Here is a 24,610-nt window from a genome sequence, read left to right on the forward strand (position 1 = left end):
GGAGATACAGAAGAATGTCCGGGATACAGATAGAAGAGGACACTCCCAAATCTGGAGTCAAAAGTTGGAGAAGACGTCTTGTATCGCATTACTAATTGTTGCGGAAGAAGAAAGAAATAGATTGGCAAGGTTAGGCAGCGGAAAAAACGTGGGTGTCAAACACAGGAGAATAGTCTTTCAACAAAATGACAAAAATAAATAAATAAATAAGGTGAGCTTTCTTATGTGATTGATATTAGAAGATAATTAAGCGGTAATTAGAGGTTTGGGGTACAATTAACAATGGGATACGTATAATAGTATCCTTGTAAAAAGCTACCACTAGATCCTTAGCCTTTAAGGCCACATCACATTACAAAGTTTTCTCCACAATTAAAATCTTGTGTTTTCATGGGATATCCCATGGGAACAAAAACAAATTCAAAGATTCTAGTCTTTCATGAGGACATATTCCTTTCCATCACTCATCAAGAAAAGATCCCATTGAATCCTTCCACTTCTCAAAGTTGTAGCTAATGATTCACTTAGTTATTATTAGATTTCATGTGAAACACCTCAAGATGAACCATGGGTAAAATGTCATCTAGGCCTTACTCATATCCTAAAGATTGTCATTATAATATAGTGAATCATATACTCACGTCACATAAACCTTACTCTTTATCCAAGTATTTGACATATGATAGGTTATCATCTCTTCACAAAGTCTATGATCCTATAATACAAACCTTGATTCTACCATGAGTCAATCAAACATAAGAAATGGAAAAATGCTATGAAACAAATAGATTTATAAGGTAAAACTTAGACCAAATCACATAAAGTATTCGGTCAACAAGGAGTAGACTTAATTTATACGTATTCACTATAAATGATATCAATGTCTCGTGTCTTGTTTATCACTACATACAACCATGGGCACAATAACAAGCTCTATAAAGCAAGTATTATCCTCAAAACAACAACTCTCAACGAAAAGCATGATTATAATCATGGTAGTGAAAGTTTTTGTGGATAAAATGAGACAACCATTTTGATCCCACAAAGCACAAAATAGCAAGAACAACAAGTGTATTCCTTGCTGCAACCGATATCATCCCTTGTTTGGCTGCAGCCACAATAGCAATTGAAGCAAGTGAAAACACTTGAAGTGACACCTCAAGTGCATTAAGACCTTTGTATGCCGAATTGCAACTCGTGCAATTCACCACATGGCTCCAATACCTGAAAGTCAACAAGTCAATAAGTCAATGAGTTTTGATATACAAAAACAAGTATTTAACCTCAGGAATAAATACAAGAAATAGCAACGTACTTTTCTTTATATGTTATTTAGCATCCTACCTTCATTTCTTTCAACTAAAACATGGTAGTTTCATTTTATTTTATTTTACTTGAAAAATGTAGTCTACTCAATTTCCAATGATAACATTGAAAATTTTGCTTGTTATTTGGATGATATTTCAATAATTTGGTAGAGTTTTCAATATTTCGATAATATGGTAGAGTTTTTAAACTACAATTGTTTCTTATTAGTATCGATACTTCTACTTATTTGTTTATTATAGCATCCTACTTTCATTTTTTTTTTCTACAACATACTTCCTATTTTTCTCTTGAAAAATCTAGGGTTAATCTCATAAAAGACCTTATATTTTGTGTTTTTTCCATATTAAACCTCAAGTTTATTTTTTGCCTGAACAAGACCTTGTATTTTTTTCATTTTTTCCGATCAGACCCTTTTAGTCCTTTTTTTTCCAAAAAATTTGTAAAATATGAGGGTTTTTCAAGAAAAACTAAAAAAGTTGAGGTTTATTTGGAAGCATTTAGAAGGTTGAGGGATTCTTCGGAAAACACGAAAATTTTGAGGGGTTTATCGGAAAAAATGAAAAAATACAAGGTCTTTTTCAGGCAAAAAATAAACTTGACGTTTAATCCGTAAAAAAAAAACACAAACTATAACGTCCTTTATACAATTAACCCAAAAATCTACCAAATTACAACATTATACCTTAAATTTCTTCTTATTTCCTTTGAAAAAATCCACCCAATTATAACAATGAAAACTGTTATATAATTTGGATGATATTTCTATAATTAGGTTAACTTGTCAAAGTACAATATTGTAACAACAAGAATCAAGAAATAAAAGTGTTATATTACAAAAAACAAATACATGAAATTATATTGCTATTTCTTGCATTTAACTTTATAACCTAATCATTGTTGATTTTTTTTTTTTTTTTGAAAAATTACCTGTCCATGAGTTGTTCTCTAGCGGGAGTTGGTGGCAGAGATCCATTAAATTTGTTTCCCCAATCGATTTTTCCATCTGAATACTTATTTAGCCATTTTCTAAATGCAACCACATTTGCATCTGCTTTTGTTGGAACAAAACATATTTTATTCCAATTAGAAGATCCAGCTTCCATCACTTTCTTTTCCTACACATTTCATAATCAAAAACAAGTAAAAATCAATATATAGCAACATACTTCCATTAATTAATTCATTATAAATTAGGGTTTTGTTTTGTTTTACCTCAACATGAAGAAGATACAAATCAGAATCAATAATCAAATTCTGCCCAATATGATACATCCATCTTGCGACAATTTTATCAATCCAAACACCAAAGTTTCTAGGCGAAATAAAGATAATTCTGCTATTTCCAGGACTCACTGGCATACATATAAAGATCAAAAGCAATTGTCGAGGTGGCTTTTGACTTAATTGCCCCTGAAAATCAATCGAATTGATGTAATTAAGTACCAAAAGGATAAAGTATAAATTAAATGCATTACCTTTGTGTTTCCTGCTGAGGTGGCAGACACGTCATCTGGATTTCCCCCGATTGTTGCACTTCCATAAAACAAACAAGGAGGAACGAATTGCCATTGACTATTTTGTTGGTTTGCAGTGAAACCATTTTTGTCTATTTTGTTTACGTTTATTTCAAGAGGTCTTCCCCCTTCCCGATCTTGCTTAACAGTGAAGGAAAAACTTGTGTTAGGCTAATGATTTTTGAAAATGGCAGAGAATTAAGAAGAAGAATGAATACAGAGTACTTATCTGGGTTGTGGCATCCTCATTATGCCATAATGTGCATATGGAACATGAGCGGGATCCATGAGGTTTTCAATCAAGATTTCGTACCTGAAAATGTGAAATGTCACTCTCTTGATCGATGAATGGATTCGTTTTTTGTTAAATAGGAGACAATTTGAATGATTGAATGATGAATACCCATATGGTATGTCTCTGTTAAACATTTGGAATGTAAATGAAGGGTCGTCGAGTTGAGGAATGTATGGAGGTTTCTTCTTCGTGAGGATATCTTTGTATTCAGGATCAGTGTTAGGCCAAAACCAAACAATTCCGTTTTGAACAATGCTTGGGTAAACAGCTACACATGCTTTCTGGAACGTATGAACCTGCAATTGAAAAATACCTATGAATTCATGATGAAATCGTGTATGAAATTGTAGGGAAGAAAGGTTAAAAGGATCGGGTGTGTTACCGGAGGACCATCAGGGGGAGCTTGAGGGATAAATTTGCAGTCGCCGGAGCCGCCGAAGCACCAGCCATGGTAGACGCACTGCAGCCTTCCCCATTGATCGATCCTTCCTTCGGAAAGTGGAGCCAATCTGTGTGGACAACTATCGTCGAACACCTTCCATTCGTTATCGTTCTTATCCCACCAGATAACAACATCGAGACCTAGCACCTTCTTCCCATGGGGCGCCCTCTTGTCCAGATCACACACAGGCATGAGCGCGTACCACTGAGAAAACCAGTCGAATTTTTCATCTTGTTCAAGGGTTTCGGTTTCTTCTTCAGGTGGGGATGTGGGTTCGGTTGAAACAGATGGAGAAATGGTAGTGAAGGTTTTGAATTTGGGTTTTGTAAATTGGGTTAGATTGGGTAAGGGTGAATTGGGGGTTTTGTGAGTAAATGAAAGACTGAAAATGAGTTTGGGTAATTGGGTTCTGATACGTGAAGGTGGAGAAACAGGGGAGGGAGCTCTGAGAGCTTCCATGGCGGATGGTTTACTTTCTGCGAACTGAATTTTGGGCGATTTGCAAATGAAATGTGGTGAGCGTGGATCATGCAATTGTGGTGACAGTTATGCCACCCATACAATGAACAGTCCAACCATCCAAGGTCTTCATGAACTTGAAAGTTGTATTTGGCGCTTCCTTAAATGATTTTTATCATTTTGGCGTTAATTAATATTTTATAATGTTTTATTAACAAAGTTTTTAGAGTAAACTACATTTTTGGTTCCGGAGGTTTCTTCAATACAACACCTTTGGTCCAAAGTTCTTGATTGTTGCATAATTGAATCTTATTTCGAACTAAATTAGTAGATTTGGTCTCTCTCACTAATCCCCATTTGTTTCCATAGTTAAGAACCCTCATGTGTTGCCAACATGAGCATCGCCGAACCAATATGTAGCACAGGTTAGCATGTGCTACTCCTCAAATTTAGGGATGAGCAAAAGAACCGACCCGACTAGAACTGGTCTGAATCGGAACCGAATTTGGTGGAAAATAGGAACCGAATCGGACCGTCGGTTCTACCGGTTTCGGTTCCTACCGGTTCTTGTCATGTCTTCAATGTTGGAACCGGTTATCGAGAAATAGCAACATACGGTTCTACTAGTTTCCGGTTCCAAAAATCCACAAGAATATCACCCCGGTCCCGACCTGACGGGTTCCATCGGGTTCTGGTTCTGGTTCCGGCCGGTTCCCGGTCCATATGCTCATCCCTACTCAAATTTGTCGGCAAAACTCTTTAGTGACAGATTTTGTGATGAAAACTACAGTAGAAAATGAATTTTTTTTTCTAGTAGTGAAACTCCTAGAGATTTTGTGCAACATGTGATGTTTCTTTTTGGGTCCGCCACTACACATGAGGGTAATTTCGTCTTTCATAATGCACAATTTGATGTCTTTATTTGTCTCCTTGGTTCAACACATTTCAGTAACATAATTAGAGCTCAAGTTCGTTAAACCCTACTCAAGCAGTGATCGTCTGATTCAAGTGCATGTTTTTGCACAATATAAAGTATGGGAAGTAAAATATTTCATGTAGACATAAAAGTGTATATATGGTTTGTAGTCTCTATTTTTCCTTTGATTCTCTATTATTAACTATGATTCTTATTCTGACTTTTGATTCTATGTTAACTATGATTGTGTGTTTGTGTTATTGCCTTTGATTCTCTTCATTTTGATTTTATGTTATTATTTATTTGTTTATCTTATTGCACTTTATTCTCTGTTTTGCTTATAACCATTTGCTTAATTAGTTGGGTTTGTATAGGAGGCTATAAAACATCTTCAACATAAAGACACATCAGAATTGGATGTTCACCCCTTCCACATGAAGAAGCTACATTAACGACGAAGTTGCCTATTTTGATGTCATTAACAATGAGGAGTTTACAATGTTTGGTCTTTTTACCATGATGAGAGAACTAAGTATGATGAAAATGTCCCTATTTCTCACCATTTCCTGATGTATGCTCATATGGATAGTGGTCTTATAGCCCTAAAAGAATACCGTTAAACGTGTCGTTTGCATTTAAATAAATAAAAATCATTGTTTGGTAGTACTATTGGGTAGTATAGGGAAGCATGACCGAATCATCACGGACACAACCTAATAGTCAATGCGTTTTGCATAAAGAACATACTAAATAACATAAAATATAAAAAGAGGAATTTTGCATAAGATTATAAATATAAACGACATTGATTAAAATAAACTTAATAAAATTCCATAATAAAAAAGGTTTCAGTTCTGCTACGACTCTCTTAATTATGCAATTAATATAGATATGGTTATTTAAAATGTGTTATATCTAAGCTAGTACTGGAAACTACTAATAAGCTCTAGCAAGTTCTGTTTTAACAATATTAATTAACCAAAACAATCTCTTTGATTAACCATAACTTTTTACTAACTTAATTAAATAAGCTCTTAATTAAACTAAAAAGTAACATTATGAACAATGTAAAATTCACAACAATATTCAATACTTTTCACACGTTCGGAAGCGTACAAATATATGATTTTCAGTTTATAACATAATTAAATCCCAACGTGGAACCAATTTGTTACTTGTCACTTATTACTAGTTGTTTAAAACAATTATGAATTTGAACAATCGGTTAACTATAATGATTTAATCCTAAATTAGGTGATTAGTCTAAAGTGAATTAAAAATTCAAACATTTAAGGAGCGCACCACGCACATCAAGGTAGAAATGTATTTTCATTAAGTGCTTAATCTTTTAATTCAAATACTCAAACTCTCATATATGAACCATATGAAGGTCTAAATGGATAAAGTTTCCCCTTTATCCAGATTCATGGCTCAAACGTGCATAATAAAAAAACTCTGACTCTAAAGAGCCCAAAATGGTCAAAATATACAAGAATGGGACAAAAAAGGACTTAATCATGCATTGCACATCAACCAAAAGGTCTAGAAATCCTCCTTAACAACCATATGGACTTGGAGTTGTCCAAGCTCCATGAAAATCATGAAAAAGGGACCAAAGAGCAAGAAACACTTAGATCTAAGATAAAGAAGCATAAATTTTGGAGCTTTATACCTTTCCAAGGTCTAGGATAGCATAAGAGAACATAAACTTTGTTGGATCATTCTTCCCAAAGCACCAAGTGGTTAACTCATTTGTTAAGAATCACGAAAAACACCTCCTTTCTCTTCAAGCAACATGCTAATGGTCACTAAGGCTCCAAAATGCAACAACAGGGGCTAGGGTTTCGGGTATCAAAGGTTTGGGGGTGATGGAGGCAGAAAAATGAAGCAACCATAGAATTTAGTGCCCTTAAATAGGGCCGAAAGCCCAAGAAATCGGGGTTTTTTCTGTCATATAAGGCGTCACGCCTATACTTGGGCGCTCTGCACTCAACAGGCACCAAAAGCGTTCTACGCCTAAACCACATGCGCTACGATTAAACTAAACTCCCACAATATTCGTCTTTAAAACCAACAATTTGCTACCAAGGTCTTGCCTGGGAAAATGGGTGTTACATGATGATATTTGTAACATCCTCAAAATTACGATAAAATTTTTCATTTTTAATTTAAAAGAAACCATATTTTTCAAATCAAACCCATATCAATTCAAGTGTCAATAGAAATATTCCCAAGACCCGTGTAACATAACATCTCTAAAAACATGTCACCGAACGATGTGTACGATCACGCATTCGCCTTGCCACGTTCATCTGAAGTACCTAAAACAATAAACTGAAACTGTAAGCCAAAGCTTAGTGGGTTCCCCCAAAGTACCACCACACAATATAACATATACAACATTGCATGTTGGGTCCAATCAATCATCGGACTGGAATACCCCCGACCCAATCAGTCATCAGATTGGAATGCCACTATACAACAGGTATGCTCAGTCATCGGACTGGAATACCCTCGGTTCTACTCAGTCATCGGACTAGAGTACCCCCGGTCTATTGGCTCACGCACATAGAAGTAAAGCCTCAACCCAAAACCATAACATGTCGACATATACATAACAGACAAACATATAACCAATCAACATATAACAGGTAGATATACAGATCATTGTTGCATAACAACATCCTATATACCAAGTCACAGATCTAACAAATCACTATAACACAACAACATCTTATATATCATGATACATAATATAGTGGGACGGCATTGGTGCGTTTGACCCACAAGTACAGCGAGGAAAACTCACCTCTCAATCTGAAAAGATAGCTGATCACACCACAGCTCCGCTTATCAACTCTACGAGTCACCTATACAACAAATAGTGACCTTGTCTCAAAATATTAACCAAAATACCCAAAATACCCTCAGGTCAAACTTGGTCAAACCTTGGTCAAAGGTCAAAGTTAACAAGTCAACTTAGCCATTCGTCACGTTGTGGTCAACTCCGACCACGCCATGGTGACTAGAGGACAAAACAATCGCATGGCAACCATCCATCATGTCATGGTGACCAATCACCACGTCGTGGTGACTATTTAGACCAACTTATTCTAATAAGCTCTTAATCTATCAAGCCAACCATTCAAACTTCCCATAAAGCATTCTCTCATCCAATGAACCATAAAAAGCGTTGCATTATAGACATGCATGTCCAATGCATGTATTGAACTCAAATCAGGTCAAAATAGAGTAAAAAGGGCCAAGATTACATGTAAGGGTTTAAAACTCTAATAAATTCCAGATTCATCACTCCTAACCCTAAAGGGACTCTAAGGATCCATAAAGTTGGAACTTTATGCAATTCCAAAACTCCAGTAATTCCTAACATGAAGAACAAGGCTTAAGAACCTAGATCTAAGCAAGGCTTACAAAATTCCAAAAGATGCACAACAAGAAGATGAGAAGAGTCCCATGTTGAATCAAAGGTCAAAAGTCACATTCTTATTCTTCTAATGCCCAAAAATCAACTCCAAAGATTCAAAAGGAAAGTTGGAGGTTAGGGTTTGCTTGGAGGCTGATAGAGTGTGATGGAGGCTGAGGGTGAGCAATCCTAGCCATCATATTCCCTTAAATAGGGGCGCAAACCCCGAAGATTAGGGTTTCTCATTTAACCACCACCACGTCGTGGTTATAGGCCACCACATCATGGTGGTCATTAAAACTCGCGATACCAAATGCTTCGCCACGTCGTGATGATGCTCGACCATGTCGTGACCACCGCAATTAAGATTAATACATAAAAGCTTCTTTATACCTGGACCGGATGTTACAATATTCCAAACCATGATTTATTCATCAACTTCGTCTCAATTCTATTTCTATCCATGATTCAAATCCTTTACATTAAGGTTCCAAACATAGTTATGAATAGGGGTGTGCAAAAAAATCGGAAAACCGAAAAACCGAGCCGATCCGGCCAACCCGAAACCGAAAAAAACCGAATCCAAAAAAACCGAAACCGAAAAAACCGAGTACCTACGGGTCGGTTTCGGTTTGGATATTTAGATAACCGCGGATACCCGAACTGAACCGTTATATATATATATATATATATATATATATATATATATATATATATATATATATATATGAGATTCGGTTATATTAATATATTTGATTGTAATTTATACATCAAAGAAATAACTTTTTTTACTGTAATTCGAATATATTGTGTTTTGTTATGCGTAAATCTAGAAAATCTAGAAGTGAAGTTGGTTTTATGATATCAAATTAATTATCCTTCGTAACCAAAGAATTAGTTTGATGCCACATGCAAAAAAACAATAATTAATAAATATCAAATATCAATATATTAAAGAATTGATGATTGGTTTTATAATATTAAAGAGTTAGTTTATTATCAAGCATTGATTTTTTTTCTTAAGTTTGTGAGTTTTTTATTTTTAGAAAAGAATTGTTTAAAATGGAGTTTGTAGTTTTGATTGATTATTATTTTTTATATTTAACGGATACCCGTGAACCGAACCGTGGTTACCCGCGTTTATACGGTTCGGTTCGGGTTTTTTAGCAATTCGGTTCGGTTACGGTTAGTGCTAGCAAGGTACCTGCCCCGTTGTCACGGTTTATAATTTTTTTACTATCCGATCCGAACCGCCTCGTAAACACCCCTAGTTATGAAGTCATGGTGTCCCAATCCTTAATAGATGTTATTAGTTCATATAAACCCTTTAAAAGTGTAACACTGAGTTCAAGGTAAATATCATTCTTGAGTTTTCGCAATTCAAGTCATAATTAAAGAAGTTTGTTGGAGACCACGATGTGGAAAATGATGCACCACAACATGGTCAAGGCCTAATGAAACACACATTTATTTTGGTCCTCACAACATGACATGATGCTGACCACGATGTGACGGAGGCCAGGACATAAAACCCCTAATTTTCGGGCCTTAGTTTCTATTTAAGGGATGTGATGGCTATATTTTGCACACCCTCATCCTCCATCACCTCGTTTTCGACCTAAAAGAACCCTTAGCTTCCATTGTTGAGTTTTTGAAGTTTTATGGTGATTTTTGGTAAGAAGAAGAAAACGAAGGCATCCTTTGTGAGAAGATCCAACAAGCAAGCTCCTCCTCCACTTCCTAGCTTATCTTCTGGACCATTATGAGTCCTCAAGTTCCAAGCTTTATGCTTCATGCTTCTAGATCGAAGTTTCTTTGTCTTTTTCTTCATATTTAGGTTAGTTGGTGTGGTTGGAATCCATAAAGTTAGCAACTTTATGGATCCTTGAGGTCTTCTTGTGATTATATGTCCTAGATTTGATGAATGATTGAGTTTTGAATCCTTGCATGAGGTTTTGACCTTATTTTCTTCATTTTTGACCTAGCTAGAGTTTAATACATACATTGGAAGTGCATGTCTATAAAGCGTCAACTTTTATGATCCTTTGGGTGTGAGAAAGCCTTTTGGAAAGTATAGATAGGTAGCTTGAGGGATTAAGAGCTTGATACATTAAGAAGGCCAGAACAGTTCCAAAGTGTACGGTTGGATTCCACGATGTGATGGCAGACAATCATAGCGACTATTTTGTCCTGAGGCCACCACGACATGGCAGAAGCTTGGAAATGACGTGGTGGCCGGCTGTGAGACTTTCGACTGTTGAATTTGACTTTGATCGTTGACTTTTTGACCAAGTTGGGCTTTAGGACAATTTGAGGGTTTGGGCTATAGTTTAAGGATTGGTCCCTGATTGTTTTATAGGTAACATGTAGTACCAGATTTTGGATTTGCAAGAGTTGTGTTGTTATCTGCTAGACTTCAAGGTGACTTTTCTCAATATACTTTGTATTGCAGTATGTTTTATAGCCCATTCTCCTGATTCCTTCCAAGATAGTACCATTGGCTTGGGCCCTAGGGCTTGCAGGTCATTGGGATGACTTCTTCATCTTGGTCCTCTTGCTCCGTGCCTTTCCTGTGCTTACAAGTTATCTGATGTTTGCCTTCACATGACTGGTTGTTTCTGGGACAATCGTCATTCGGAAGACGATTTTCAATCTCTTCCATTCTATAGTGCCGGTTGTTTGGTTAGTATCTTTGGGAGGTTTTGTGTCTTCTGGTGTTGCGTTGTTGTTATTGATTCTGTTTTCGCGGGGTTTTGGACCAGGTCCAGTCCTGGGGAAAGCTTCTGCCAATTGCGGGCTCTTGCCGTTGCTGGTAGCCTTCTGTCTGTATCTTCTTTTGCAGGGTGGTTCCCTGTCTTTCCCTCCCCGACTTTTGCGATCTCTTGGTTTTGTTTTATATCAGGCTTCTTCTTCGTACTTTGTGTCTTCACTTTGCGAAGGCGTGTGGGTATGCTTAGTGGTATTCAGCCCTTCTTGGTGTTCATACTAACAATACACAATGTATTTAGCATGGTAATGTTGTTGCTACCGCGCCCTTCCCCCTTTGGGATACATGCCCGGGGCTTGTGTTTGTTCTTATTATCGTGGGTGTGGGTATCTTTCTCCTTGTCTTTGACCATTTTGGATGTGAGTATCATGGCCCATCTTTGTTTTTGGATGCGCGCGGTGGCCCACATGACGATTGCCTAGATTGGCTTTGCTCGTGTGTTAATGATTGTGACCGTTGTTGAACATTTGGTTGTTCTGAACTTGACCGTGCCATGTATTGTTGATAGGATAGCCTGTAATTGAAAAAGAGTCGGGTGCCCAAAGATTATATCGTTATTGGACCTTTGCTTGACTACCGAGAACTCGATAGTACTGGTTACTTTTTCCTTCCCATCGGCGTTGATTATAGTCAATGGTAGGTTTATGGTGTCGAGTGGCCACATTTTGTGTCCCGTGAAGCCAACAAGTGGTGTCTGGGCTGGGGGTTTCAGGTTCCTTCTCCGGCATGGCGAGAGTTGCTTGAAACAGTATTCGTAAAGGATATCGGTGTTGCTACCTCCGTCGACTAAGGCTTGCCAGGTCTTCTGCTGTGTGACCATGGCGGGGATTATGTTGGATCTTTTGGGTCACAGTCAGGCACTTACGGGTTTGATGGCGAGAAACTGATGTTTACAGTGCCTCCGGGTGGGATCGCATTGCCTTTGGCCGACCGTTGCTATTTTTCTTGATCCTTGGGTCTCGCTATTGTGAAAATCTCCTCTTTTTTGATTGGTTGTTTGCTTGCTTCCTTGCGGGTTCTTTTATCTTTTTGGTTAGCTTCGAACTTTGACCTTAGGGTTCATGCTATTTCTTTTAGGTCTCTGTTCAATTGCTTGTCCGATACTTCTCTTTTGAGTATCGCGTATTCCCCGGTATCGTGTGTTTTTCTCTTTTGGTATTCGCAGTATTTGGTTTTGTCCTTCTCTGTCCGATATGGGTTTTTTTTTACGACGTGTATTTCCGACTTGTGGCTCCTCGGATCGTCTGTGACGAACGGGAAGAATCTGCAAGAGGAATGTCTCGAATGTCTGCTCTATTTGTTGTGGTTTCCATCGTTTCGCTCTTTATGGTTATGGCAGGAGTAGGAGTATGGGTTAAACGCTAGTTGTTGTGCGAATAGAGGGACGTGCGACACGGCAACCATCGAGGAAGATAGGTGATCTACAGGCATTGGTTGTACAACGGATGGGATGGTGCTCGAGCACCATGTGTTGGTCCCTACCTGCCGCATAGATGGATGCTGGCGAGTTGTTGGCTGTGATTGTGTGGTCGGTGCCCTTTGGGGCGCCGTGGTGGTCATTGTGGTCGGATGTGCCGTTGTGGCGGTGTCGGTCGCCATAAACTAGCGATGAACTCTGTCGCGGAGCCGAATGATGACGTCATTGGTGTTTGTGCTAGCGTTTGTCCTTCCAGTGTCGACGGTCCGCTTCTGTCGAGGGACTGCATTGGTCGAACCGAGCTAGTGATGTCACCTTCTTGTTGCTTTGGTCCTTTTTCTGTCATTTCCGGCGTCTGGTGTTGTCGAGTGGGTTTTGCAGGACTGAGTGTAAGTCTGGATGGCGCCAACTATTGTGATATGTCACCGGCTTAACTCCGTCTTTTCTGAGGGTGGAAATGAAGAGCCTGTGGCAACAAAGAAGATAAGACCATCAGTCGTTGTCTAGGAGGTTGTCCTGGAACAAGGTTCCGACGATCAAGTCAATGAGGGTCTGAGAGAGGGAGGGGGGGGAGGGGTTAAAAGCGTAAAGATAGTGTTAAAGGGTTTTGGATCTTGGCCCCTTCTCTTGGGGGAGAAGGATGTCGTTTATATCTGTGGATAGGGGGAACAGATCCCCGATAGTATCTTCTACATTTTCAGGTTTTGCAGGGGCTGATGGCTTTTGATTGGAGGATTGTGTTCTGTGGGTGGTTGTTCGCTATTGGTTCAGACTATGCCAGAAGCGGCGTCCAGAGCACTACACCTGTCGTTCTGGGGAACTCTTGGTACATTTTTGTCTTCAACGTTAGCCTTGGCCCTTGGGCACCAAGGAACGAATACGGGGTCTCGAAGGCAAGGGCAAAGGCCCGACGTTAGTCACGCGTTGCTCCTTGGTCGATCTGTCTGTCGAACTAGCAGTTCCGTTATCTCTGACGGATTCCCAGTGGAATACGTCAACAGTTACACTATCATCATTCATAATTATTATTTATTTCCGTGTTTATTTTTATTTTGACCTCTTTCTTTAAAATAAATTTTTTTATACCGCCAAGAAATGGTAAAAAATAAACAAAATTAATGTGAAAAAGTACCACCCCAATATACACCAAAATTATTTACTTTCCCAACAAATTCAGATATATTTTTTATTGATTGTGACCAAACTCCCGAAGCGAAACTTCAAGAATTGAGTAATAAAATGAGGATATAAATCCAGTTAACCGATTAATTACAAATTTTACATCCAAATTTTTTTCTAAATTATATTATGCATAAGACACAGGGAAATGCATATTGTTTCCTCTCATCCCTCGATGAAAACGAAACAATGATGATAGCTACTACTGATGCCATGGAAACATTAAAAAATGTTCTAAATTGCCTTATTCAAGAATTTATAGGAAAATAGATAGAGGATAAAGCATCCCAAGAATCTTTTCAACTCGAATCATTATGGTATTTAACTAACTTACGTATTTGTAACATGTGTTATTTAGATCCTTTCATATGTGAATATTATGAAGATTACTACAATTTAGAAAGATAACATTAGACATGTTTTATAAAAAATTACCATCATTATTAAGTCAAAGTGTATTAAAAGATTTTGACGAAGCTCTACAAGAAAACAAAGTAGCAGATACTTAGAGCACGAATTAGTATATTAAAAGCATGGATGCAAAAGAAATGTTTAAAACAAAAAACAACACAAGATGCAAAAATTAATCTATGCTGTGAAAATCTTTCTAATAAATTTAGTCAATATGGTTGTAAAATTCCAGACTACAAAGACATAAAAAGAAGATTTGGAAAAGATGAACTTATAAACCTAAATATAAACAATATTATAAACAAGGTGCACAAAAATATTTTCGTGATAGAAAGCAGTATAAGCATAAATATAAATCTACATCAATCTATTGTCCATCTAAAAAGAAAATTTGTAAATTTTGGATATGACATGAAAAATGACACAAGGCTTTTGAATGTCCAAAAAAGAGTAAAAAAGAACGAGAAACTAATTTATTAAAAATCGCTTACGATTTAGGATATGAACCTATTGAAGATTTAGATATAGACTCGAATATAGAAATTTATGCATGTACAACTGACTATAATACTGAAATAGAATAAGAAAGAGACGAATGAATAAAAGAAAAACAAACATTAATCCTAATAGCACATTTATTACGACTAAATGTAACATCCCAAAAATTAGAAGGTAAAAATTTCATTTTTAATTCAACCGTAAACACCATTTAACATTTCCAATCATTTAAAAGTGTAAGAAGGTAAAAACAGTTATCAAAGTACAATCCCAAAATCATAAAGTTGTGGAAACATGAGTGGATACAGTGCAGTGACACTAGACCCTTCCCTTTTGTATCGAAAGTACTTGAAACCATAAAAAATAAACCGTAAGCACAAAGCTTAGTGAGTTCCCCAAAGTACCACATACCATACAATAGAGAATGTTATGTGCCAACCATAGTCTTGCCATTACGCCACGAGTCGTATCATGACCTTTCCTTTCCAGGCGGGGGGCCAAAACCATGGGTCTTACAGATAAGTGCCAAGAGCCACCTCCTGGTATTCCATGTAAGTATCAAAAAGACAACTAGCATACTATTTATATATATATATATATCTATCTACCTATCTGCCAGGATCCGATCCCTAGTCTTGCATACAATTTCCCAGGAGCCGCCTCTGGGTCTTTCATACAAATACCAAGGGCCACCCCTGGTCTTCCTATAATACATAAGCCAATGGGTCGGCATTGGTGCCTTCGACCCATAGTAAAGTGAGGAGACTCACCTCAAGCTGCTAAATATCTCAGATAAAAGCTCAGACTACTGATTCAGAAAATCCCCGCACTAACATTATTAAATAATATATAAGTAATAATTAGTCCACAACCCATAGCTGGAATCCTAGTCCGATTGTCCAACTCGCAGGTTAAAAGTGCATTTTATTATTTTTTTTTACTTGACCTAAAATTCGAGGCCCAAACCAATAGCACAAAAAAGCCCAATATGGCCCAACTTCCTAATCGGCCCGAAAACCCATCATGGGCCTAATCCAAGAAGGCCTAAAGACAAAAAACTAGGGCCCAAAAGCCCAAAATCACATCTCACGTCGTGACTAGTCCTTGGTTACGTCGTGAGAGCTCACTTGATCTGATCCTAACTCATCACGACTCAACCTAGCCAACTCAATTAAGGAATGACACCTGAGCTGACCTCACGATGCATACAACCTTTCCTCACGTCGTGAGCCCTAACAAGCTCATCAGAAATAGGATCAACCACTCCTCACATCGTGAAACCTTGTGTCTCACATCGTGCGAACAGTCTGAGGCCTAAAATCCAACTTTTAAGTCCTTAATCTATTAAGCCTTGAACTCTAACTTTCCAGAAGGTCTTATTGCTGGATTAGGTGTCTAAGCCCATAACTATATTTGGTATTACTTGACCCGATAGTAGCATGGTCCTTTTGGGTTGCCTTCACCAAAGCAACTTGACTGGATGAATAATGGAGAAAGAGGACAAATGTGATTTATTAATATATTATGAGAATAATGTATTAAAAGAGAAATCATACTATTTAATTAATATTGGTCAAGAATTAATTTAGAATTAATTTTGCGGTCAAAAGAGATTAATTAAATTAAGGGGACTGATATTGTAATTATGTGATAATTGCAAAATGGCCTGAGGAACCCTTTGGAAAGGGGTGGACGAAATCTTATAGGAGCCCATAAGGATTTCGTCCAAGGCTAGGGATTCTGGAAGATTCCTATGGACTGCTTAGAGTCTAAGCAACCGGATTAGGTCTTTGACTGAAACCCTAATTCCTCGCCTATATAAAGACCACTTGGGCATCTAATTTAGGCCACTTGAACCCTAAGGGTCTTAGAGCCGAAATTAGAATCCCTTCCCTCTCTCTAACATTCTCCAATTGCTTGTGGTGTTTGTAATCTATTAGAGATATTACACTTGTGATACTAAGCTCTCAAAGGTAAGGATCTTCAAGCTACAATTGAAAGGTAATATTCTTACTTGTTTAATTATGTTGATTTCGATTTCTATATGATAGATTTAGGGTTTACAACCTTTGGATGATTATTGCATGTACAATTAGAAAAACCTATATCCAAAGCTTTAGGGTTTGAATATGCACCATAGAATTGTTGTTTTGCTCATAATCCAACAGTGGTATCAGAGCGTAGGTCATTTTTCTATTGTATTTGATGCATAGCTAAATTGTTCAAAGTTGAAAAAGTCGAAAAATGTAACACCCCAAAGTTTGGAAAGTCAAGAAAAGAAAGAAGACCTCAATTTTAAGGAGAGACTCGGCGAGTCCAAGGAGGGACTCAGCGAGTCCGAGCGGGATCCGGGTTGAGGTGTTAGCGACCGACTCGGCGAGTCGGCCAAGGAGACTCGACGAGTTGGGTCTGAACGAGGAAAACCCTAAATCCGGGACTTGGAGCCTATTTAAGCGTCTCATTCTCTTTCCTAGGGTTCCTTTAGTGCCTCTTTACCCCCAGAACATCAACCCTAGCCGCCATATCCGTTTTTGAGCTAGATCTTGCATCGAAGAGAGCACTATAAGCTTGGAGAAGGAAGAAAAGCCTTGGAAGAGCAAGAAGGGACTGTAGATCCGAGATTGAGAAGACATTTCAGATCAATTGGAGGTAATAAGCTGTTGATTGGACTCCCTTTGCATCTAGATCTATTCTTATGTGTGAGTTTTGGTCATTATTGGTATGTTTTGTAACCAATTCGAGTTGGAGGTTCAGATCTGGGGTTGCTACCTTAGATCCATGTTGGTTTTGGTCTTGAATCCCCTAAAGTATCAGCCCTTGGTATGTTGAAGAAGCATGTTTGCCATAAACCCTAGTTTAGTGTGTTTTGAGCATAGATCTCTCAATCTACACGTAAAGTTTGCCACTTTACGTGGGGAATAGGCCCTAGAAGTATGGATCTATGAGTTGGAAGTTCTGTTTGGCTCGAAAAGCCACTGCATGGATTGAGGACTGGATAGACTCGGCGAGTCCTTCGAGTGGACTCGGCGAGTAGCTTGAAGATGAGGAGGAACTCGACGAGTAGGATGAACAGCTCGTCGAGTTGGTTGAAGTTAGGCATGGACTCGGCGAGTTGGATGAACAACTCGACGAGTTGGTTGAAGATTGTCTTGGACTCGGCGAGTCTGTTCTTGGACTCGGCGAGTCAGATCGCGAAACCCTAAACCCTTTGAGTTGAGACTCGAATCAGTGAGTCGGGTGGTGACTCAGCGAGTTGGACAGGACAGGTCTTGGAACTAGTTGAACTCGGCGAGTCATGGACTGACTCGGCGAGTCGGGTCGCGAATAAGAAAGACCCTGAGCTTATGAACTCGACGAGTCTTTAGGAAGACTCGACAAGTAGGGTTGACCAGGAAGGTTGACTTTGACCAGAGTTGACTTCGTTGACTATCAGACTAAGTGTTATATGTATATTGATAGCTCGAAGAGCTAGAGGAGCAGCGGTTCAGGGGATTGTCGAGTAGCAGCCAGAGGTTTATTAGCAGGGCTCAGCAGTTCAGGTGAGTTTCCTTCCAGTAGGAACGGGTCTAAGGCCACAATGCCGGCCCGTTTAACTAGCAGTAGTTTCGGATGTTGATCGGATACAGCAGTTAGTATGTTTGATGCCTTCGTGGCTCAAACAGGATTTATGTGTTATGTGTTCCGGGTTACGGCCCGATGTAGTATGCAGTATATGTGAGTTTATGCCAGTTGATATGTTATGATATGCTGTGTTCAGTTAGCTTCGGACTTCGGTCCGATGGAGGGGGCAAGGCCCCAGTCAGTTAACTTCGGACTTCGGTCCGATGTCAGCTTCGGACTTTGGTCCGATGGAGGGGGGGCAAGGCCCCAGTCAGTTAGCTTCGGACTTCGGTCTGATGTCAGCTTCGGACTTCGGTCCGATGGAGGGGACAGGGTCCCAGATAGTCAGCTTCGGACTTCGGTCCGATGGAGGGGGCAAGGCCCCAGTCAGTTAGCTTCGGACTTCGGTCTGATGTCAGCTTCGGACTTCGGTCCGATGGAGGGGACTTCGGTCCGATGTCAGCTTTGGACTTCGGTTTGATGTAGGGGGCAAGGCCCCGTTAATCCGGACTTCGGTCCGATGCAGTGGGCAAGGCCCAATATGTGCTTTATATGTTTTGTGTGATATGTGGTAGATTGGGGGAGCTCACTAAGCTTCGTGCTTACGGTTTTCAGTTTTGGTTTCAGGTACTCGGTTTTCAAAAGAGGAGCTCGGGAAGATTGCAGAGCACACACCATAGTCAGTTAGCCTGGGAATGTTTGACTCTGATAATGCTATTATGTTTTGAATTTAATACTCAAAAGTTATGTTTGACTTATGATACGTTGTTTATAAATCCATTTTAGTAATGTTTTAAAAGAAATTTTTAGTCGTGATTTTTGGGATGTTACAAGTTGGTATCAGAGCCTTGGTTTGAGGGATTCGGGCGCACTCCTGAGTGTGTCTGAACTCAAACTAAGGAAGTGGTATAGAGTTTTCAAAAGAAAAATAGTAGTCACAAAAGAATTTTAAGAAAAGAAAACGATTTTAGAAAAAGTGTAAAGAAAAGAGTTTTAGAAAAAGGTAAAAAGAGTTTTGAAAAGAGAAAAGGTTGTGGTGCATGCAATCAGCCGAGCTCAAGTAAGTACTCCCAATTTACCCATACAAGTTATGTTATTATTTTCAATATCAGTTTCAGTATCAGTTTCAGTTCAGTTTCAGTTCCAGCTTTAGTAGAACAGCATGCTAGAATAGGACTAAGGATCTAGGATGATGCCTTATGTGCCTGCTTTATGTGTTCCAGCTTGATGAGAATTGCATGCTAGTAATGAGTAGACAATAGTAGGATAGCCTGTGTAGGTTATGCCTGATAGTATGAGCTTAGCATTATATGCTAGTGCAGTTTCTTGTTATGAGAATTGTTTTGCCTGATTATGTTTCCCTTATCCGAATGCTGCTTGCTTTGTGCTTTGTGGGACTCTGAGTGATGGGAGTTAGCCATTAGGTGAATACGTTTCATCACATGTGATCAGGGTTGAATAATCTCAGAGTGCTGGATTTGGCCCTACTGCGCAGCTCTCGTTTGAGTCCAACCGTTGTAGGGACGAGTCTTTTACTTGAAGGATTATCTGAGCCTCGTCAAATGTGATGGTATTCAGGTGGTGACTAATTGGCATTACTAGGAGGCCTTCAGCAGCTGAGGACTGTGTGGGTAGAGTCAGAGGTTCCCTAGGGCAAGCCTAGGATGAGAGCAGCAGAGATCAGTAGAAGAGTAAAGGGGACTGGGTGGAGTTGAGGTAACTCTTGAGGAAAGTATGGATAGATGTGGAAGGTAGTAGGGGCCCATACTACTGAAAGCAGAGGATCCGTACTCGATTCAAGAGGGGCCAAGACGAAACCAGGAAATGGTGTAGTGAGTGAGAAATCCCTCAGCAGTAGTGTGTAAATTGATCAGGATTTTGTTATATTTTCAGCATGGTGACGTTGCGCGAGATGCCAGTTAGCAGTTCAGGTGTCGAGGAGGGGCCTAGATCGGGCTTCAGAGCCGGGCAGCTTGATGATCAGATGAGGGATTTCATTTCCACAGAGATTATGCGCAACATCATTGATCAGACTCCAGTGATTTTCGGTTCAGTTAGAGAGGCCATTGTGGAGCTCATGGATAGTCATCTTAAGGCCTTAGGGGCCGGGGCAGTTTCAGGACAGTTTGAGGCTCATCTAGAGCCCGATTCTCATGGATCCCAGGGATCCATCAGGAAGGGGAGTCCCATTTTTAGCACTTGTCATCCGGGGTCGGGAGTGAGTGGTCCACCTTACCCCCAAGAGGGTTCCCTGCAGGATTGGATGGCTGCAGAGGTTTCGCGGGCTCTCCAGGAAGAGTTACCAAACACCATTGGGCGTATCACCGATAGTGTGGTCGACGGGATTGAAAGGCGGACCTCAGCTGTCCAGGCAATGGGTGAAATGGTCACTATGACCCATGAGCGGGAGATTGGCTCGGATAGTCAGCTTAGGAAGAGGAAGCGGTCTTCCGGTCTAGTTCGGCAAGATGGGCAGTCGGGCACTGTCGTAGTGGGTGTCAGAGGCCCGCAAGGTCGAGATAGTTGCACGAGGGAGAAGGGAGCACGAGCTGGCGTGCGCAGCAAGTCTAAGTGCGGCAGATGCGGATGGAAGGGTCACAAACGTCAGGAATGCACAGTAGAAGTAGAGTTATGCCATCGTTGTCATCAGCCTGGCCATGTTAGGGTGAACTGCCCCGTTCAGCGGTTGGGACAGCCTCATTGTCATAGTAGAGTTCGAAAATCAGAGGGATTTGAGGATCCTTCAGAGCAGGTTGCAGGTATGATTCTTTTCCCTCTATTTTATTATTCACAACATTATTTCTATGTTGTTGCATTGATGTCAATAAGCTTATGCGTGGTGTTAGTGTGGCTTGTTTGTGATTATGTTATATGCCATTTGCATACCTCGGATAATTGGTTGGTAGTTAGGGGATGTGCTCTTATGGAGAAGGTTTCGGAGGATGCAGTATTTGTAGCGTGGTTGAGAGAGATTTGGTTCGTTTCGCTAGTTCGGAGTGGTTAGTGATTGGGAGGGATTGGTTAAATTCCTACCTGGCGGGCTTGGGTTCCCCAGTAGATGTTCCGAAATGGTAGTGAAGATCAGGATCTCTTTTGAGTGTGAAGCAACAAGGGGTAAGCAGGATCGAAGTGGGGGAGAACCCTCCGGGGATAAATGGATAAGAGTCTCGTAGACTCAGAATGAGTGCGCGGCCTCTGAGAAGAAATGGTAGTAGCTCAGTGATGGATGGATTGAGAAGTTCAGAATTGGGAGTTCGAGAACTTTTCCCAGCAGTTAGTTCATGTAATCGAGATGGTTAGAAGCTGGTTGGCAATCCAGGATTGGAGGACCACCTGTCGGACGCATGAGAGTCGGAATGAAGATCCTGAGAGCGAGTAACAAGAGATGTTTTCGTATTAGTAGCCAGTGTCTGAGGCAGCATGCAGGTTGTGTAGATTCAGGAGTTGGGAGGTTGGAAACTTCCCAACAATAGCTTCTTGTATCCGGATTAGTAGACGGTTGGTTTGGGAACCAAGCCGAAGAATTCCTCAACGAAGCGCTAAGAATATCAAGGATATAAGATGTTAAGGTTGATACAGTATTCGAAGACTAAGGGCTGTTTTTTTTTTGAAATCGGGATGAGGAATCACTAGCAGGATTAGGGATAGTCAGGATGTTCTCGAGATAGCAGTAGTAGTGTTGTAAGTCTGCGGGGGTAGCCGTAGCATTCACTAGCAGTCAGATGGCAGTAGTGGTGTTGTAAGTCTGCGGGGGTAGCCGTAGCATCCACTAGCAGCCAGATAGTATTAGAGAGTTGTAAGTCCGCGAGCGTAGTCGCAGCCTTTTATCAGATTGGTAGGTAGCATGAGCGCGTGTTAGACGCGGGAAAGCAGTTGTACCCACCAGTTCGGGTGCAGCAGTGAGGATATGGGAATCTACGGGTTAGATTTCGGATTTCCCAAATAGATCAGTTATGGCTAAGTCAGCAATTTGGGCTATAGATCGTCACATCAGTTATGAGATCAGAGTAGCAGTGGACCGTTGGGGTTCGGGTATGTTGCGGGCTACCGTCAGTCTGGGAGCCATCATGTTGTTAGTCGTGGAATTGATGATGTCAGGATGTGATGTATGGACCCGATCGGTTGGATCGGAAGGTTGCTAGAGCCACAGTGACAGGATAACTAGTGGAAACTAGTCCTAGAGGAAGATTTCGTTCAGAAGTCGTGGAAGCGACTAAGTGAGGAGTCCCTTGACTCCACAGTTGGGTTGGAGTTCAGTGTTTCAGGCAGCTCAGTGTTTCAGGCAGCTCAATGTTTCAGTCAGTTCAGTGTTTCAGGCAGCTCAGTGTTTCAGGCAGCTCAATGTTTTAGTCGGTTCAGTGTTTCAGGCAGCTCAGTGTTTCAGCCAGTTCAGTGTTTCAGGCAGCTCAGTGTTTCAGTCAGTTCAGTGTTTCAGGCAGCTCAGTGTTTCAGCCAGTTCAGTGTTTCAGGCAGCTCAGTGTTTCAGTCAGTTCAGTGTTTCAGGCCGTTCAGCGTTTCAGTCGGTTCAGCGTTTCAGGCAGTTTAGTGCTTCAGGCATGTTCAGTATTGCAGGCAGTTCAGTGTTTGGGAGGTTTCAGGGTTCTGGGTCAATATTGTATTTGCGTTGGAATGCAAGTGCTGACGATATAGTTGGTTGATTGAGAAATAGCAAGTCCCTCTCAGCAGGATCAGTTGAGCCTTTTGCCAAGTATAAGTGATCTGTAGGGATGGCTAGGCAGGTAGCTTTTCCTTCAGGAGGGAAGGCTCGAGTAAGTAGGAGATGAGTAATCAGGTGGGATAAAAGCAAGCTGGTTCCAGCAGCATCGTTTCGGTATGAGCGGCAGGATGGATAGAACAGTTATAGATAATCGAAGTATCTTCAGGAGTCGCTGGAAGAGACTAGGAGTTTGCGATGGAGTGTAGTGACCGGTGGGAGTCCGGTAACTCAGATATAGGGAGATTGGTTAGACCAGAGTAGTCTCGGTACATCCGGTAGGCGGATGGGAGGCAGCAGGATTTTCAGTCGGAGGAAGTAATGTTGAGGAAATTATAGGAAAGAGAAGGATTTAGTATGTTCTATCGGTAGTGATCGACACTGTGAGTGGCCGGAGTGATGGGCAAAAGGGTGATGGATTTTCCAGACAGAGAGTTGGAGGCAGTTCGCAGGCAGTTGATCATAGCAAACTTCGAGGACGAAGTTTAGTTTAAGTGGGGGAGAGTTGTAACACCCCAAAGTTTGGAAAGTCAAGAAAAGAAAGAAGACCTCAATTTTAAGGAGAGACTCGGCGAGTCCAAGGAGGGACTCAGCGAGTCCGAGCGGGATCCGGGTTGAGGTGTTAGCGACCGACTCGGCGAGTCGGCCAAGGAGATTCGACGAGTTGGGTCTGAACGAGGAAAACCCTAAATCCGGGACTTGGAGCCTATTTAAGCGTCTCATTCTCTTTCCTAGGGTTCCTTTAGTGCCTCTTTACCCCCAGAACATCAACCCTAGCCGCCATATCCGTTTTTGAGCTAGATCTTGCATCGAAGAGAGCACTATAAGCTTGGAGAAGGAAGAAAAGCCTTGGAAGAGCAAGAAGGGACTGTAGATCCGAGATTGAGAAGACATTTCAGATCAATTGGAGGTAATAAGTTGTTGATTGGACTCCCTTTGCATCTAGATCTATTCTTATGTGTGAGTTTTGGTCATTATTGGTATGTTTTGTAACCAATTCGAGTTGGAGGTTCAGATCTGGGGTTGCTACCTCATATCCATGTTGGTTTTGGTCTTGAATCCCCTAAAGTATCAGCCCTTGGTATGTTGAAGAAGCATGTTTGCCATAAACCCTAGTTTAGTGTGTTTTGAGCATAGATCTCTCAATCTACACGTAAAGTTTGCCACTTTACGTGGGGAATAGGCCCTAGAAGTATGGATCTATGAGTTGGAAGTTCTGTTTGGCTCGAAAAGCCACTGCATGGATTGAGGACTGGATAGACTCGGCGAGTCCTTCGAGTGGACTCGGCGAGTAGCTTGAAGATGAGGAGGAACTCGACGAGTAGGATGAACAGCTCGTCGAGTTGGTTGAAGTTAGGCATGGACTCGGCGAGTTGGATGAACAACTCGACGAGTTGGTTGAAGATTGTCTTGGACTCGGCGAGTCTGTTCTTGGACTCGGCGAGTCAGATCGCGAAACCCTAAACCCTTTGAGTTGAGACTCGAATCAGTGAGTCGGGTGGTGACTCAGCGAGTTGGACAGGACAGGTCTTGGAACTAGTTGAACTCGGCGAGTCATGGACTGACTCGGCGAGTCGGGTCGCGAATAAGAAAGACCTTGAGCTTATGAACTCGACGAGTCTTTAGGAAGACTCGACGAGTAGGG

General features: G+C 40.6%; 1 protein-coding gene across 1 annotated transcript; it reads right to left on the bottom strand.

Moving 5' to 3' along the window:
* Window positions 1-789: 789 nt before the first annotated feature.
* Window positions 790-4,164, bottom strand: ACD1-LIKE (ACD1-like protein). Its single transcript, XM_079024624.1, has 7 exons — window positions 3,521-4,164; window positions 3,247-3,434; window positions 3,073-3,156; window positions 2,805-2,991; window positions 2,542-2,739; window positions 2,257-2,444; window positions 790-1,224 (listed from the first exon to the last, which is right to left on the bottom strand). Exons 1-7 carry the CDS (start codon window positions 4,037-4,039, stop codon window positions 969-971), a joined length of 1,620 nt encoding a protein of 539 aa, XP_078880750.1. The 5' UTR covers window positions 4,040-4,164; the 3' UTR covers window positions 790-968.
* Between the last annotated feature and the right edge of the window lie 20,446 nt (window positions 4,165-24,610).

The sequence above is a fragment of the Lactuca serriola genome, chromosome 2 (genome assembly GCF_051521515.1).
Source record: "Lactuca serriola cultivar US96UC23 chromosome 2, Lser_US96UC23_V15, whole genome shotgun sequence".
Taxonomy (NCBI): domain Eukaryota; kingdom Viridiplantae; phylum Streptophyta; class Magnoliopsida; order Asterales; family Asteraceae; genus Lactuca; species Lactuca serriola.